Source organism: Penicillium samsonianum (assembly GCF_028829775.1).
Source record: "Penicillium samsonianum strain IBT 33392 chromosome Unknown utg000002l_segment0_segment0, whole genome shotgun sequence".
Taxonomy (NCBI): domain Eukaryota; kingdom Fungi; phylum Ascomycota; class Eurotiomycetes; order Eurotiales; family Aspergillaceae; genus Penicillium; species Penicillium samsonianum.
The window spans coordinates 2,974,004-2,989,196 of record NW_026643260.1 but is presented as its reverse complement, the minus strand read 5'-3'; the positions used below and the strand labels follow the sequence as shown (position 1 = coordinate 2,989,196).

General features: G+C 49.8%; 7 protein-coding genes across 7 annotated transcripts; 2 read left to right on the top strand and 5 right to left on the bottom strand.

Annotated features, from left to right (window-relative positions):
- Positions 1-322: 322 nt before the first annotated feature.
- N7471_002991 (uncharacterized protein) lies at positions 323-2,304 on the bottom strand (the record flags this gene model as incomplete). The annotated part of the gene is made up of 2 exons (XM_057275711.1): positions 323-1,363; positions 1,441-2,304. 2 exons carry the CDS (start codon positions 2,302-2,304, stop codon positions 323-325), a joined length of 1,905 nt encoding a protein of 634 aa, XP_057140349.1.
- A 535-nt stretch (positions 2,305-2,839) lies between these two features.
- Positions 2,840-3,989, bottom strand: N7471_002990 (uncharacterized protein; the record flags this gene model as incomplete). The annotated part of the gene is made up of 2 exons (XM_057275710.1): positions 2,840-3,370; positions 3,435-3,989. 2 exons carry the CDS (start codon positions 3,987-3,989, stop codon positions 2,840-2,842), a joined length of 1,086 nt encoding a protein of 361 aa, XP_057140348.1.
- Positions 3,990-4,937: 948 nt separating this feature from the next.
- On the bottom strand, positions 4,938-5,340 carry N7471_002989 (uncharacterized protein; the record flags this gene model as incomplete). The annotated part of the gene is made up of 2 exons (XM_057275709.1): positions 4,938-4,995; positions 5,057-5,340. The coding sequence occupies 2 exons, from the start codon at positions 5,338-5,340 to the stop codon at positions 4,938-4,940; spliced, it is 342 nt and encodes a 113-aa protein (XP_057140347.1).
- An 898-nt stretch (positions 5,341-6,238) lies between these two features.
- On the bottom strand, positions 6,239-7,800 carry N7471_002988 (putative nucleoside hydrolase; the record flags this gene model as incomplete). Its single annotated transcript, XM_057275708.1, has 6 exons — positions 6,239-6,868; positions 6,931-7,230; positions 7,306-7,340; positions 7,392-7,561; positions 7,612-7,715; positions 7,768-7,800. 6 exons carry the CDS (start codon positions 7,798-7,800, stop codon positions 6,239-6,241), a joined length of 1,272 nt encoding a protein of 423 aa, XP_057140346.1.
- A 428-nt stretch (positions 7,801-8,228) lies between these two features.
- N7471_002987 (alpha/beta hydrolase) lies at positions 8,229-9,227 on the bottom strand (the record flags this gene model as incomplete). The annotated part of the gene is made up of 1 exon (XM_057275707.1): positions 8,229-9,227. One exon carries the CDS (start codon positions 9,225-9,227, stop codon positions 8,229-8,231), a length of 999 nt encoding a protein of 332 aa, XP_057140345.1.
- A 1,946-nt stretch (positions 9,228-11,173) lies between these two features.
- Positions 11,174-12,340, top strand: N7471_002986 (uncharacterized protein; the record flags this gene model as incomplete). The annotated part of the gene is made up of 1 exon (XM_057275706.1): positions 11,174-12,340. The coding sequence occupies one exon, from the start codon at positions 11,174-11,176 to the stop codon at positions 12,338-12,340; it is 1,167 nt and encodes a 388-aa protein (XP_057140344.1).
- Positions 12,341-12,855: 515 nt separating this feature from the next.
- Positions 12,856-14,678, top strand: N7471_002985 (protein ERV29). Its single transcript, XM_057275705.1, has 5 exons — positions 12,856-13,122; positions 13,256-13,368; positions 13,477-13,970; positions 14,024-14,088; positions 14,141-14,678. The coding sequence occupies exons 1-5, from the start codon at positions 12,956-12,958 to the stop codon at positions 14,211-14,213; spliced, it is 912 nt and encodes a 303-aa protein (XP_057140343.1). The 5' UTR covers positions 12,856-12,955; the 3' UTR covers positions 14,214-14,678.
- Positions 14,679-15,193: the final 515 nt, after the last annotated feature.

Here is a 15,193-nt window from a genome sequence, read left to right as displayed (position 1 = left end):
ATGCATAGCGTCGCGTCCTGGTGTTGTAGAACAGGCATAATTAATCGAAGGAGCGGTGGAGAGTGCGGTAGAAGTGACCCCCAAAATGGCAATCATCATATCAATAATGTTTTCTGTGAGAAGATACCGCTTTGCAACAGTACGAAAAGAAACAGACCATAGTTATGCAAAAGCAGGCACCTTAAGAAAAAGGCATATATGCAGGGAACGAACTCTTCTATGTGGTTTCGTCACACCATACATATGATGTCCACCAGCTTCAATATTTACACAGACATTGACTATAAATATATACCAAGATGCCAGTACAAGCGACACATCGTCAACTTAAGAGAGAAAGACTCTGCGCCAGGCTATTCCAATCCGAAAAGTCAACGAAATTCGGATCCCAACTATCAATATCAAAGCCAGCCTCAAGCCGAGAATCCCCAGTCCCAACCCCATCAGCACAGACAGGACGATTGTCGTGAACAATTTGCTGACTCTGCTCATGCTTCTGGCGAATAAGCTGCGCCTTATTCCGCAACTTCACAATCATCGGCCACTTCGGTCCCGGATCCGGCCAAGAGGGGTCATCAATCAGACCGAACTGCACATCGATAGCGCGCCAGGCTCGTTCAACATGCGGACCGGTGGGATAAACACACAGAGACCAGAGAATGAATGTGAAGAGGTGGTATTGGGTGAAAGTCATCATCAGCCAGCGGAAGCCGTGGAGTAATTCATTGCTGTGCATCTCGAGGCCAATTTCCATGCCATAGCAGGCCTGTGCCATAGTCTCTTGGACAAGTTTGTGGTCGAGTGAGCAGGCCGCCGGTCCCTGTGACTGCAGCTGTTTCTGTCGAATGCACAGCTCGGTCTTTATGAGGAGCAGCTGTCCGAGGAGGAAGCCGAAGCGCTGGATCGGGATGTCTAGGTCGCTGTGTCGCAGATATTTCTCCTCTATTGCGCCTTTGAACTCGGCGATGAGGCGCTCTGGGTCGGCTGCTCCCACTAAGTTTCGAAGTAAAGCCGGCCGCGTCATGTTGATTTCTATTACGATTAAAGAAAATGTCATCTCGGTCCATCGATTCTGTGATACGGCTGGGGCAATGTTCATCTCTGATAAGTTCTGGTCGTCGATATTCAGCGGGAGTTCAGTGTCGCCGTAGTCGTTTTCGGGGACGCTGAGCCCATGATCTTCTGCGACTCGGATATCGGCTGATTGGATATGTCCCCAGGTTCGCCGGCGCAGCTCGCATTCCAGTTGTGGCAGTTTGAAGTATTTTCCGTCGCGCTGGAGGCCGATGGATTGTGCGGCTCGGATAGTTACGCCATGTAATATCCAGCCAGATCGGCCGCTATTGCTAAATCGAAAGCATGCCTAGAGAGGAAATATATGTCAGCGATATCAATCACGAGAAATATTGATTAAGAACACATGAAGAAATATTCTCTCACCTGATATATCACCATGGCTTGCAACGATGTAAGGGTCGGAGCATCCAAAAACTCGGACTGATACAAAGACAACTCCATCCCATGTTGATACCGCCGCAGATTGTCATGCAAAGTCTCATTCTGAGCATCATCCGAAAGGAAGGTTGTCGTAGCGGCAAAACAAATAGCAAAGAGTAAAGCACGTACATCAGCACGCACACTCTCAGGTCTATTAATCGCAGCAAAGATGCGCGATTGTGCCGTTGGAACATGGATGACCTTTACTAAGGGCTCTACACGACCGAGAAAAGCCTGCCAGAGTGAAACCGCCTGCCAACGACTCGGAAATAGCTCCTGGATGTCAATCTGCGCCGAGAGCGGGTTCGTGAAGATCCCATCTCCCCTCAATGCCGGTGGTCGGCGCGGACTAGTTGCACCGATTGGTAATCCAATTGCAGACTTTAGCTCCTGCTCTTTCTCCAGCACCCGCGAGAGAAGAGGCTCATTGATATACCGGCCGTCTTTGTCTAGGAACCCCTGGTGGGCGGGGCGGTCTGCTGCAGCTGGGTGGCTCGATAGCGGCCTGTACTCGGATCGGCCGTTCGGCGTCGACGGGGTTGTACTTAAGGCTTGGTTTTGATTGTTCGAGCTAGTCGGCCGTTCGTTGAGCATTGACGCGATGAACTGTTCAAGCTGCTCCAGCCGTACCGCAACATCGGTCGTGCTTTTCTTCGGGGGTTGGCGCTTGACTCGGCTCGGACCTGGATACTGGCAGGTTATATTCTGCCGCACGCATTTGCTGCATGGTGAGCCCTTGTCGCATTTGATCTTGTGCGCGTGGCAGCGTAAACATGATCGCTCTACATTGTACCGTCGTTGGTTCATCGTCTTGTCTTGGCGCAGCTACGGGCAAGCCAGCGCAAATTGAACAGGTCTTGATAATAAGATTGAGGGAGAATTTCTTTATCAGATCCTCGGTGCTTCTGCAATATATTGGCGATCAAGCCTCGAGCTGGTGACGCAAGTTCGGCGTTCGGTCGTTCGTGAATTGCCGATGGTCCGATAGCTGTGGGGGCGAAACCGCAACTGGAAACTGGCTATTGTCTTCATCAAAACAACTCATGTCCTAAATCAAATGATTCCAACGCTAATAAAGTAGCTCTGGTTCTTTCAGATGATCAATTTTATTCAACTTTTTGTTCACATCTTGTCCGAGGGGGAGCCAGGATCCCGCCTTCATAGTTCGGCCAAGTAACAAAACACACGCAGGACTACGTGTAGACATCGATCCATCGAGTACAATCATGGAAACAGATGCTAAATATAAACAACGCTAATAAAACAACCCCTGAACCATTCTCAGAAGCATCAAGCGCCCCAATTCCGCGCTCAATCTGAAACAAAAAAACCAGTCGTGAGATTATGAAATGAGAAGATCGCGGACACTCATGCCCTTCCTCCTTTGAATCTCAGGGGTCATGGTTGGAGACTCTTCCAAAGACTGTGCCAGTGCTGTACTCCCTGGGAAGTTCTCACTGATCGAATCAGCTGTCCCTCTCCGATCCTGAGTCAACATAAGCAAGGCAGCCGAAGCCTCGTGATCAACCCCCTGAAACTCATGCATCTTTTCGCTCGACGCCCATATCGGGCCCAGTGCTGGGCTAGGAAGGGTAGATGAAGCATCCTGTGGGATATGGGCTGAGGGGGCTTGAGTGCGTGGGGAGAAAGACGGGGATGTATCGGGAAATTCTGTGGGAGCAGCGTACAACTCCGGTGATGCAGAGGTGGAGTATGAATAAGCAGAAGAACTTTCCCTTCGCGTGGGCTCGCCTGTTTCTGCGATGAACTCGGGGGATGTTGGTGAGGGCGGTGCGGCAGGAGTGTGGGTTGATCCTCCAGTCTTCATGTCATGGATACATTTCTCTAGGTAATTGACATAGTCAATGCTTGCCTTGTCGGGATAGTTAGTATATATATATATAGTAAAATTCCCGAAAGAAATGTGGCTGATATACCTGAAGAATGGCCAGCTTGTGCATTTCCTGCCCGGTGCAGGCTGGAATCATATCCTTCAATGTCCCGAACTCTTCGTTCATCTTGGACCGTCGTCGACGCTCAATTAAACTGTGTGCGGTCTTGCGGGCGATCTTGCGTCCTGCAGCACTAGTCGCACTTGGCTGTTTCCGTTTAGAGTTCGCTGTGGGGTTGGGAATTGCCTCTTCTGAAGTCTGTGAACTCTGTGAACCCTTGCCATTTTCCCTTGTCCTGGGGGGTTTTGAAGGCGACTTTGGCTTCATCTGAATGATCTTGCGAGTTCTAGTTGGTGGCGGAGGCAAATCAAAATCCTCAAGTGGGCGTTTGATAGATGTACCCGACCGTGCGGTGTGACTCGTACGACGGCCAGAGAGCTCTGGGGAAGTCGGGGATGCCGGGGCATAGGAAGGATCTGATCGGGAAGACTTCCGACTGGCATTGCTCAATGCAGCGGGAGGTAAGGTGAAGGCATCACCGTCGGGCTTATCTTTGATGATGAAGCCGCCCGACATGGCTGGAGTTGGAAGTCGTGACATTGTGGGAAAAAAATGGAGAGGGAAGTGAACAGTGTAGAGTTGTACAGCAAGGGGTGCAGACTATATAACTGTGAACGTCCTCCAGGGCCATATAGATAAGTGTCGCGTGCTTCCAAAGGTTGTGCCCACGAGTTACAACGGGCGACTCTGATTGGTCGAGTGGAGACTCGTGCCTCAGGGAACAAAGGGCATTTGCTGGAGTAGCAAGTGGGGCCCGGAGAGCTTATTAGGAGGTACGAGGTACTTAGATTAGAGTGAGAAAAGGGGTTGACCCCATTGTACTTGGTACCCATTACATCAATTGAGGTAGCCCAGCACGTGCATCAATTGGAGGACAGTCTGCTCTCGATTACACGGACTCACCTGGGCACCTTTATGCTTCGAGAGCATGTGCACTTTTTGCGACTGCATTCTCTCCTATTGGCCGAGAAAGACTTGGATCTGTCTCAAGCCACGGTTACAACTTGAGACTCTGCCATGGAACTTCGAAGCTTCCTTTAGCAGAGCGGGCATTGACCTGCACATGTGGGCATGAGAGTACCCGCTTCCTCTCGACTCATATATGGCACGTGCTTCCTCTCCGGGGATTCTGAGTTTTGCCACAGTCAAATTGTGGACCCAATTCCAGAGAGCAAGCCGGCTCAAGGACAATCCTATGACGGGGAGGTCGGATTCCAACGCTTAGACATACCCCCAACATTTCAATTTGATCTGGGGGCGGCAACAACTCTTGCCCTAGAAAACTATCCCATTATCCTATCCATTTTTAGTGTTTGGCTTTATATCTACGGGTGGTGCCTCACTTGCAAGATATAACGAGAGGAACTGAAATAAAGACAGTCAATTCACTTTTCTAAACAAAAAAACAAGATCCTTAATTCATATCACATGGTCCATAACACTCAACAGTCTCGTTTGTCCATATATATTTTCCCTATCCAATTATATTTACTTGTAGAAATTCTCAGGGTGGCACTTCTCCGTGCATTGCGAGTAAACAGACCAGCTAAAAACAATGTTAGCCCAATTCACAAAAAGATTTTTTTTTCCGAAAGACAGCAACTCACCAAAACTTATCATCATCCGGTACAGCAATTGAGCAAGTCTGAGACTGCAAAGAGCACAACTCATGGCAGCGGTTGACATTAACACGATTCCCATGAGACGATCCTGTTGACAGGGGAGCTCTGCCCCGTGTACCCGTAGTAGTGGCGTTGTGGGGACCAGTTGCATTGGTAGGGACACGGACAGAGATGCGAGCACCGTGGTACGCCCCGGAGAGACGGGGCATTGCAGCGGTGGTGCTGGCCAGGGCAGCGATGCAGACAGTGAAGAAGGTTGTGAGCTGCATTGTGGGAAAGTGTGAAGGATATGAAGAATAATAAGTGTGGATGTTCCGTGAGAATTAATCTGATGCTGAGAATCAAGGTGAGATGACTTGCTATGAGAGTCTTATTCCTGGACCGGACCGTCTTATATAGAAACTGCTTGACAGCTTCGATGCTCTGGGGGCTGGCTTTCAATTCCTGAGCTGCCTGGGAATAGCCTCCTGGATTGTGCAGTGTTGCATATTGGCGAGTATCGTAGGACTATAGTAGTAAGTGTCACGGTCGATCTCCAGGTTATGACATTCCACATTCCTGAGGAGGACTTTGACGTCCCCGCCTCATCTCACAATTTGATCATTGGTTTAATGTGTTGAACAGAGTAAAATCTTTTGATTATGTAGCTATTTGGATGTTCTGGGTTGTATGGGTGGTCGATTGCAGTTATTTCCACGGGAGGTACATTAGGGCATGTTTTGCGCGCCTTGGTGTATGTAATCTATGCCAACACCTCACATTGTACGTACATTCCAGCGGGCGACGATCTCCGGGCATTAACCCAATCATACTCCAGGGTAGAAGATAGAGAAGAAGCTTAGCGTCATACTTGACTTAGTCCGGCGTTATAGTGGATAGGGCTTATTTATGGCTTGATATGACAGGAGTACAGACCACCTGGGCAACTCCCACGGATGGCATTGCTGAGGGCTATTTTGGCGCATTACTACCTCGTTCTATTTAACCAATGGCTCACTAGCATTCACGTACCCAAATATAGGTCGGCCGCAGCAAACAATGCTCGAGATTGCTTGGGGGATATTCTCAGTCCAAAAAGAGAAAGCATATTTCAGTCTCTATAGAAATCAACAGCTATATACGTCTATACCCACCAGATGTGTTCCCCTCTTATCTATCAAACGGAGATTACTTGAAGAGCCTCTCAATGATGACATTACCAAAGTTCTCTTCCCCAGGAGACCCATCCATCCGCCAGATGCGATTGCCAGCACGGCCACTCAGCCAGAGACCATGGTCACTCGAGCTCTCCTCGTCACCCTCGATGCGGTGACGGTTGCGACGGTCAACAACGCACATACCGCGAGTCCACTGGCCCAAGGTGTCGATTCGAATATCCTCAGGCGAGTTCGCTGAATAAACCCACTTCGGGTCTTCGGATGTCAAAGCATACCAGACGCACACAGGATCGTGCAGACTCAGCATAGCATCGTCACCAACATGTCCACGGTGCAGGCGCTCCAAGGTCCTGAAGGTGTGTCCCATGAAGGCATCCACCCACTCGGCAAGCGGGGAGCCGGCAGCCAGAAGAGGCGTGATGGCCTCCCGGAACTGGCCGCGTGATAGATTGTGGCGGAGGGTGATGTCCAGCGGGAAAAGACGCAGAGTCAGTTGCCGGCTGAGGCTTTTGGGGTACGGTGGGAGTCGGTCGCTCTTTGTCGGTGGGACTGTCGTGTGCGGGTTGGGCGAGGTGAGTGCGAAAATACGCGCGGCTGCTACTGCGTCCGCGTAGGCGTTGAATTCGCCCATTGGTGTCACCTATTAACAATATCAGCCAATATTTCTCGATGTTTCTTAGGTTTGAAAAGGGCTTGGCTCACATTTCCTGGCTCGTTGATAGCACCGCCCATGACGACCACCTCTTTCACGCGGAGGAATGTCTCCGGGTCTTCTGCTGCAGCCAAAGCCAAATTAGTGAGTGGGCCCACTGCTACCAGAGTCACTGAATCTGGCTCATTATCACGGAGCGCGCGGAGAATCTCCTTATATGCCGGAAGCTTGGACGGGATGAATGCGTGGTCGTCGGGGCCTGAGCAGTCCTCGGCAGGCTTAATTGCCTCGCCCCCCAGAGTTTCAGCGAAGAGGTGCTCCCACGCCTTACTAGCGGTGAGATGTGGATGCTATTTAAAAGTCAGTATCGTTTACTTGTTTCTAGGCCATAGCAAATGCCCGGTTTTATATGGGGCTTGACATACCGTTGCATGAATACCACCAAGTCCGTCGATTCCATCTGCGGGGATGTCAATAAATAGTGTCTATGGTATGGTAGAGCAATACATACGGAAATAGTCTGCAAGCATTTTCTGGTCTTCAAGAGGGTCCGCTGCACCGACAGCCATGATAGGACGGAAAGCTCTCAAGCTGCCGAAGCCTTCGGGCCGGCCGTTCTCGCGGCGCCACTGCATCTCCCGCTCGAGGATGTGGAACATTGACACTGCATTGCGAAGACAGCTGCATATCAGGTCAGAAAGTGTACTTTTCCAAATAAAACGATCCCTTACTTCTCCACCTCGATGTTACCGAATGTCAATGAGATGAGGAGAACCTCTACCTCCTCCGGGGTGGCGGACAGAGCCAGCAAAAGGGCGAGGATATCGTCAATGCCCTGTGCTATGGTCAATTCTGAAGATATGGCAATGTAGTTTGAAGGAACATACCGGATCGGTATCAATTATAATCTTCTTTCCCATGGTGAATGTTGTTGACCTTCAAATGTTCCGAGGTTGGAAGATGACAGAAGTGGGAGCTTATCGATGTTATCGGCTGCGGGGGTTTCGTCAATAAACCCCGCGTGGGCAAATCATACATTGGACACTTTCAACGGTTATATTAGGGCTCCACTGTTATGGAATAATATTTATGTTGCAGTCCGGTTCTAAGCGATGGGGATCATGGTATATACCCAGAACGAAGAAATACATACTAATCTAGGCTTGGGGCCAAAATCCCGGTGACCGACGGCCCCCGGATTGCCAACCCGACCCCTGTTATCAGCTCGAGTCCACCAGATGGGAGATTCAACGCCTAGGCTCGGGAGAAATGTCTATCATTTGGTAACAAAATAGTGCCTTCCCGCAAAGATTTGCTGTGCAGAGCACTTTTGGAAGGATGAAAGTGATCAGGTAATTGGGATTGTTACTGGAACATGCACCTTGAGCCAGTCATCCATAACCAATGTCGCAGGATAGGTGGAATCGCCAAGCCGTAGGAGCATTTGCATATGGCCCTCGAAACTTTCGCCCTCGAACACGTGCAAAGCAACATCGGTACCTGCAGCTTCCAGCGCCGCAGATAGCTCAACAGCCTGGCGAATATCACCTTGCCTGTGGACTTGGAGGAGCAGAAAAGCGCCTGCATTTGGCGCGCGGGCATGGTAAGTAGGTGACACAGCCTTTAGCCGTTTCGGGTCAGTGCCGAGCCCTTTGATTGTGCTGTCCGCTACCGGCCCCGGACTATCGGTGATCTCCGCCAATGCGTTGTAATTTGAGCCGTCGAGAGAGATAACCGCGCGCACAGTATGGATACTGACCCCTGCCTTCTCCAGGTATCTTTCGTCGGTCCCCAGCAGCGTGACAACGTGTGCACCGGAACTGTGTCCCATAAGAATGATTCGTTGGGGATCAAAGTCTAGTCTGGCCGTATTTCTGACAAGGTAACCCAGCGAGTCGGCCACCTCCTGCACCTGCTCTTCCACTGTCACGGATGGGATGAGTGTATAGTTGACAGTGGCAAAGGCATAACCCTGGCCCGTCAAATGAGCAACTTTGGCCGACCCGATCGAGTCCAAATGTGTCCCTGATCGCCAACTGCCACCATGAACAAAGAGGACGATCGGAGCATTGGGAGACTTGGGCTTCCAATAGCGGAGATGCTGGGCGTCCCCATTTCCATATGTCATGTCCACGCCTCCGGTTGGCTGATCGGTGTTCATTGCTAAAAGGAGCTCCTCTACCCTAGCCCCCGTAATGTTGTCTGTCGTTCTTTGGAAGATTCTCGGCCCAGTTATCTCTTTCCCTTGGGCTGCTATCGCAATGGGAGTAAGGTCAGATGCGATCGACGGATCAACCTCGGGGTGCCTGGCCGATGGGCTGGCTGTGACCCCTGTGTTTTGATTCATGGTCACCGTTTATGTTGCGTCCAGAGAATGTTACTGTGAGTTGGGCCTTGCAATAGTTTTGAAAATCACAGCAAGGTAATTGGGGAAGTCGGAATTGGAGAGGGATTTTCGTTTTCTGATAGTTCAAGGTACATTCGAACTATTTAACAAGGACTTCTGGGGCTTGAAGCATATGCAATTTTGAGACCAAATGTCGTTCGAATATACCCCGCTTCATCTACTACCCCTGCAATATTCCTCGCTGTTTCTGATTTATTCAGCGCCCCTTCCATTCAGTGCTGCTATGATTCCATGCCAATCAACAGACTTGGAAATGACTTTTCAATAGATGAGAAGTAGAAAAGTACGCTTCTTCAATTCAATTTCATACATGTTCAAGCTTTTACCTCCGTCACATGCACTTTATAGGTTTTTATATCTGGATAACTCAACACCCTCGTCATAGACACATTAGATTCCTTGGATGATATTCCTATAAGAAGTAAATAAAATCTATATGATTAGACTACTTTGGATATATTTCTTCCGACAATCGAAACCCAATTAGCATGAGCCACAATGGCTTCCAAGGTTCTTAGATCTTAGTAGTCAGCCGGTCAAAGAAATTATATAGTCTTGGAAAAGTGGAACAGAAAGCAAAAATGAGAACAAAGAAGAATACATGGAGCACGTTATAGCCAATAGGACGCAAAAGAGTAAGAAACTAGTCTGATATGTCGAAGACTTGCATATTCAGATTGCATTCTAAGGAGTGCATGACGGGCGAACCAATCCCAGCCCTCTTTTCAAGGTGCCGCTGCATGATGCAAGTCTTAGACTCGTTGACCAGGATTCGATACGCTTCACAGGCGTCAAATGCATGACTTGGCCCACCAATTGGACACGGTTGTCCGTTCTGGCCGGTACAAAACTCTTTTCCTCGTGGTAGGCGTGAGGGCACCCTGTAAGGGGTAAAAGAAACATTTGAAGAGAGATCCCCTGCCGGATCGGCAATCTCCAAGCTTCCCGGGTCCCGGAAAAATTAATCAGATGTTAAACAAATAAATGCTCAGGAGGTCCTTTTACGACCCAGAACGCGCTAGTAAGATATAAATCGGTTTAGAGGGAAAGCGGAGAGAAGACAGGCGGAGACGTGGCCTGTTCACTTTCAGTGAAAGTACATATCTCCTCATATCTTGGAGCTATTAGCTTGGAGATTAGCCAAAGCACGCACTGTTCCCCAGGTACGGTGTATGTTGAATACATAAATATATTGATGACAGCTTGCACTCGGTACCCGTGGACGGCAGTCAATGCTCAGATCTCCATACCGTATGAGCATCACATTCTTCATTGGCCAAGTTTCTATAAATTAGGTAGAAGATCGAGTGAATATTGAGACGATATATGTAAACTTCAATAATATTCAGACAAAAGAACAAAGCCAAGTAGACCAGGTCCAGAATATGTGCAATTAATTACTCCAAAGCCAAGGGCTTGGTAACTTACCATTACCGTCACAGTACGAGTGGATCTGCCACGGTTGCCCTTTCCTCTACTCCTCGCCTTTCCTCCTTTCTCAACTTCTACACTCTTCAAACTTCTTCTCTTGTTTATCCTGCCTTCCTGCGCTATTGCGCTATTCCTATTACTACTATCCGCGGTATCCTCACCCCGCCCATTCTCCCATCCAAGCGTACTCCGGTCAATTGACCGACGCCTTGGAATCTCGTCTTGAAGACCTTCCCTCCGGATAAAGCTTCTGTAGCTGAGCGCAATTGTCTCGGCTTTCGGTGCGCGTGCGCAATTGTCCTAGCATCTCATCCGGCAACTTTGATCCCACATCCCCTCTCGACCAACGCACATCCTCCGGCCTACATAAGTTTCACTCGGACAGTAAGTTCCATGCTTGCAACTGCCTTGACAACGTTGATGGTACTGACTTATGAGTGCACAGCTCTATGACCATGAATCCCTACATTAGCTGGGCGATCTTACTCGTCGTGGCAGGTGGCCTCGGCTGGTACTACACCAATGGCACAACCCCCAAGGCCAACGTGATTCGAGCTGCCGTGGAGAAAACAGAGGCCACTGTAGCACCCAAGAAGTCAAAGCGCAAGTCTAAGCCTGCTCCCGAGCCGGTTTCCGCCAAGAAGTCCGAGGTGCAGACCGTCGTGTCGCCCCCCACCACCGAGGACGAGAAGCCAGATGAGGAAATCGACCGCAAGGAGATGGCCCGCCGCATGGCCGGCCTGAAGACCAACGCTCCTGCTCAACCCGCTCCCACAAAGAGTCAGAAGAAGAACAAGAAGAAGGCTTCGCAGCTCGATGCCAGCGACACCCGTGCCTCCTCGACCACTGGCGCTGAGGCTGACGACGATCTGTCTTCCGCCGGGTCTCCCCCGGTGAATGCCACTGTCCCCTCGGCCGGGTATGTTTCCGACATGCTGGAGGCCCCCGCCCCCGGTGCATCTGTGATCCGCGTTACTGGCAATATTGAGAGCCAGCCTAAGAAGCAGAAGGTTCAGACTTTCAAGGAGGTGGAGACCAAGAAGCAGCGCCAGCAGCGTCTCAAGAACGAGGCCCGCAAGCAGCAAGTTCAGGAGGCTGAGGTTGAGCGCAAGAAGCTGCTTGAGAAGCAGTTGCACACCGCTCGCGAGTCTGAGCGCCGCGAGGCTGCCCGATCAACCGCACCCGCTGCCAACGCTTGGCAGACCAAGGAGAACACTGCTCCAGTCAAGACCAACGCTGCCAATGGCGGGTCCCGTCCTGCTCCCGTCGCCCCTGTCGCTCCCGCCTCTCAGGGCCTCCTGGACACCTTCGAGTCCTCTGCTGTCCCTGCTGCTACCAAGTGGGCTCAGAACCTTCCCTCGGAGGAGGAGCAGATGCGCCTCTTGGGAGCTGCCAACGGTGATGACGAATGGACCACCGTCTCCAAGGCCAAGAAGCAGCCCAAGAAGAAGGGCGGCAAGTCTGACGAGAGTGTCAGCGAGACCAGTGCCTCGGAGAACCAGTTCACCCCTGTCGCTCCTGCCCCTGTTGAGCCACGTGTGACGGTGACCCCAACCTACCTCCCCGACATCTTGCGCTCGCGTGAGAAGGGCCACCCACTGGACTCTGACTGGGCTGCGTGAGCAGTTTCCTCTGTCATGAAGTCTTTCTCTTTCATTCTTTCTTCATCTTGAACTGTATTTATTACCCTTTTTTGTTTTTGATTTTTCTTTTTTTTTGGCGTTCTGGGGGTGTCACATCATTCGAGCACTCTCCCTCCCCTCAACAATCGGGGCCTGGGAGACTGCCATAACGCATTAGGAGCGGAATTGGTAGATTTTCCTTGCAAGTTGTGCAAGGAGGAAGAACTGCACTGCGGAAACAAAAGCAGAATTGCGGGAATGGATCTGACGCTGTGTTTGTGCCCATTTTTTTTTTTTTTTTTTTGTTAGTCTAGCTAGCAAAATCTGTATTGCAATGAAATCATAACCAATGCTTGATCTAAAACAAAATAAAGCGCAAGAATGTAGAGCTTTCAATTCTTCAAATAGTATATAGATCATCATAGACCCTGTGTCGTCACTATTCCAAAAGGGGTTTAGCGGCCAGTTCCGGTCATCGTGGCCTGAAGTTGCTTTGTATACAACTCCTTGGTATTTGCTCCTGTCTTAGACTTCTTCTTCCCCAACCTGTGAGAACTCAACTCCAATTTCTTCTTCTTCTTCTTCTCAATCTCTTTTTTGTTTTATTCTTCTGCCATGGCCCAAATTCGTGGCACTGCGGGCTACAACCTCGGCCACCAAAACCCGTTTGGCGGGCCCGGTAGCGCAGATGCCACCAGCGACCCAAGTCCGCTCGATGCAATCCGCGAGCAGACAAGCAAGATTGAGGACTGGTTGGACACCTTGGCCGATCCTGTGAAGCCGTACGTTCCAAGTCCACTCTTTGTTTTCATCTTTTCATCTTCTCTTTCTACCCGTGCCGTGGACCGAGTCGCGAGAGAGCTCAAAACAAGGGATTCGAGACATGCACTAACACCCTGTTCTTTCGCTCTCTAGCTACCTTCCCGCCATCGGCCGATTCCTGATCGTGGTGACCTTCATCGAAGACTCGCTGCGCATCCTCACACAATGGAGCGATCAGCTCCTCTACCTCCGTGATTTCCGGAAGAGTAAGATACTGCCCTTGCTTCCGGACCCTGACCCGCGCAACCTAGGGCCGAGGGTCTCACGCTACCTCTATATAGCTGTCTAACGCGCTTTTCTTTTGCTGGCTTTAGTTCCGTGGGGAATCACGCATACCTTCCTTATCGTCAATGTCATCGCCATGGTCGTTTGTTCGACTCTGGTCATCGCCCGTAAACGCACCGAGGTCGCCGTTGCAGGATTGCTCGCCGTCGTCATCACACAGGGTCTTGGATACGGCCTCATCTTCGACTTGAACTTCTTCCTTCGCAATCTGAGTGTTGTAGGCGGTCTGCTTATGGTCCTGTCCGATTCGTGGGTGCGCAAGAAGTTCGTCCCCGCCGGTCTGCCCCAGCTCGATGAAAAGGACCGCAAGATGTACGTCCAGTTCGCTGGTCGTGTGTTGCTGATCTTCCTTTTCGTCGGGTTCGTTTTCTCCGGCGAGTGGAGCTTCTGGCGCATTCTGGTCAGCTTGTTCGGTCTTGTCGCTTGTGTCATGGTCATTGTTGGCTTCAAGGCCAAGTGGAGCGCCATTATTCTTGTGGTCCTGCTGAGTCTGTTCAACGTCTTTGTGAACAACTTCTGGACGGTATGTTTACTGGGCAGTTGATTATATCTTCGATTACTGATAATTTCGTCTAGCTGCATGCCCACCACCCGCAGAAGGACTTCGCCAAGTACGACTTCTTCCAGATCTTGTCGATTGTGTATGTTCCCTCTTCCCAATAGTGAGAAATGTTCAACGCTAATAATGCACAGTGGCGGTTTGGTCCTACTCGTCAACATGGGCCCCGGCCAATTGAGCATGGACGAGAAGAAGAAGGTCTACTAGAGCAGAAGGAGGTCGAAACGCGATTCCCCTTCTCTCTTTATATCTCCCGGCAACTGCATCCATCTAGCAAACACAATGAAGAGGGAAAGAAATTAACAAAGGGCGGTATGGCTGGTGCTCCGCGGGCTCCGAGCATCTCGATACGGGCCCCCTTGAACCCTTGGCTGGTTTACAGAGGCTATGCGTGGCCGGGTTGGGCGTTGTTTGCATTTGGGATAATTTTGAAACGCCGAGGAGATCCAACGATCTACTCTCCCTTGCGTCCTTTCTTTTTGAGCTGTTCTACCTCGAACTTTAGTGTCCTGGTCTCTTGTTTCATTGAGGTCAAAAACACATGTCCTCTGCATACGAAGTTTTTGACGTGCATTTGAATTGCATCTATCACGAAGACAAGTTGAATCGAAAATTTAACGCCGAATGCGACGCATATCTGCATGAACCTTTGCCTCTGGCATGCCATATTAGTAGAGTACAATGGTTATGTCTAATAAGACTACCTAGAAGCACTGAGCCTATGTTGAAAGTTACCCTCTATATATCCTTCTTTGCCCCATTGTTAAAACCACGTACATCCTTCTACGTAGAATATACTTGCTGAAAAAGATTGACTAGTATAACCTGGGCCCTTTTATGCCCTGCTCTATATGAGATCTATGATCTTTTGATGATATGTTGCCAATGTTGAGTTTTATGATATAGATGCCGAGTGTTCAAATATACTCTAAATATCTGGATGAAGGACAGCAGCATCTGGACTTGTTTAAGGAACACTAAGTTGGAAGAACCATTGCAATCTATCTGCATTATATAGTATTCATCTAGCCTGAGTCAATGTCTAAAAGGAGAAAAAACATCAATTGCTGTTCGAACGCTATGTACTGGTAACCCAAACAGAGGGAGGGAGTGATTATGGTACAAGGAAGAGATAATATCTAGGGATTGAAGGAAAGCAGAAGAATAGAAAAGAGAATTCTGAAAGG

Excerpts from the sequence above, each read along its gene's own strand:
- N7471_002985 (XM_057275705.1), top strand. The coding sequence starts at position 12,956 with ATGGCCCAAATTCGTGGCACTGCGGGCTACAACCTCGGCCACCAAAAC. Across the intron at positions 13,971-14,023 it reads TTGTGAACAACTTCTGGACG|CTGCATGCCCACCACCCGCA; the intron begins GTATGTTTACTG and ends AATTTCGTCTAG. Across the intron at positions 14,089-14,140 it reads TTCCAGATCTTGTCGATTGT|TGGCGGTTTGGTCCTACTCG; the intron begins GTATGTTCCCTC and ends AATAATGCACAG.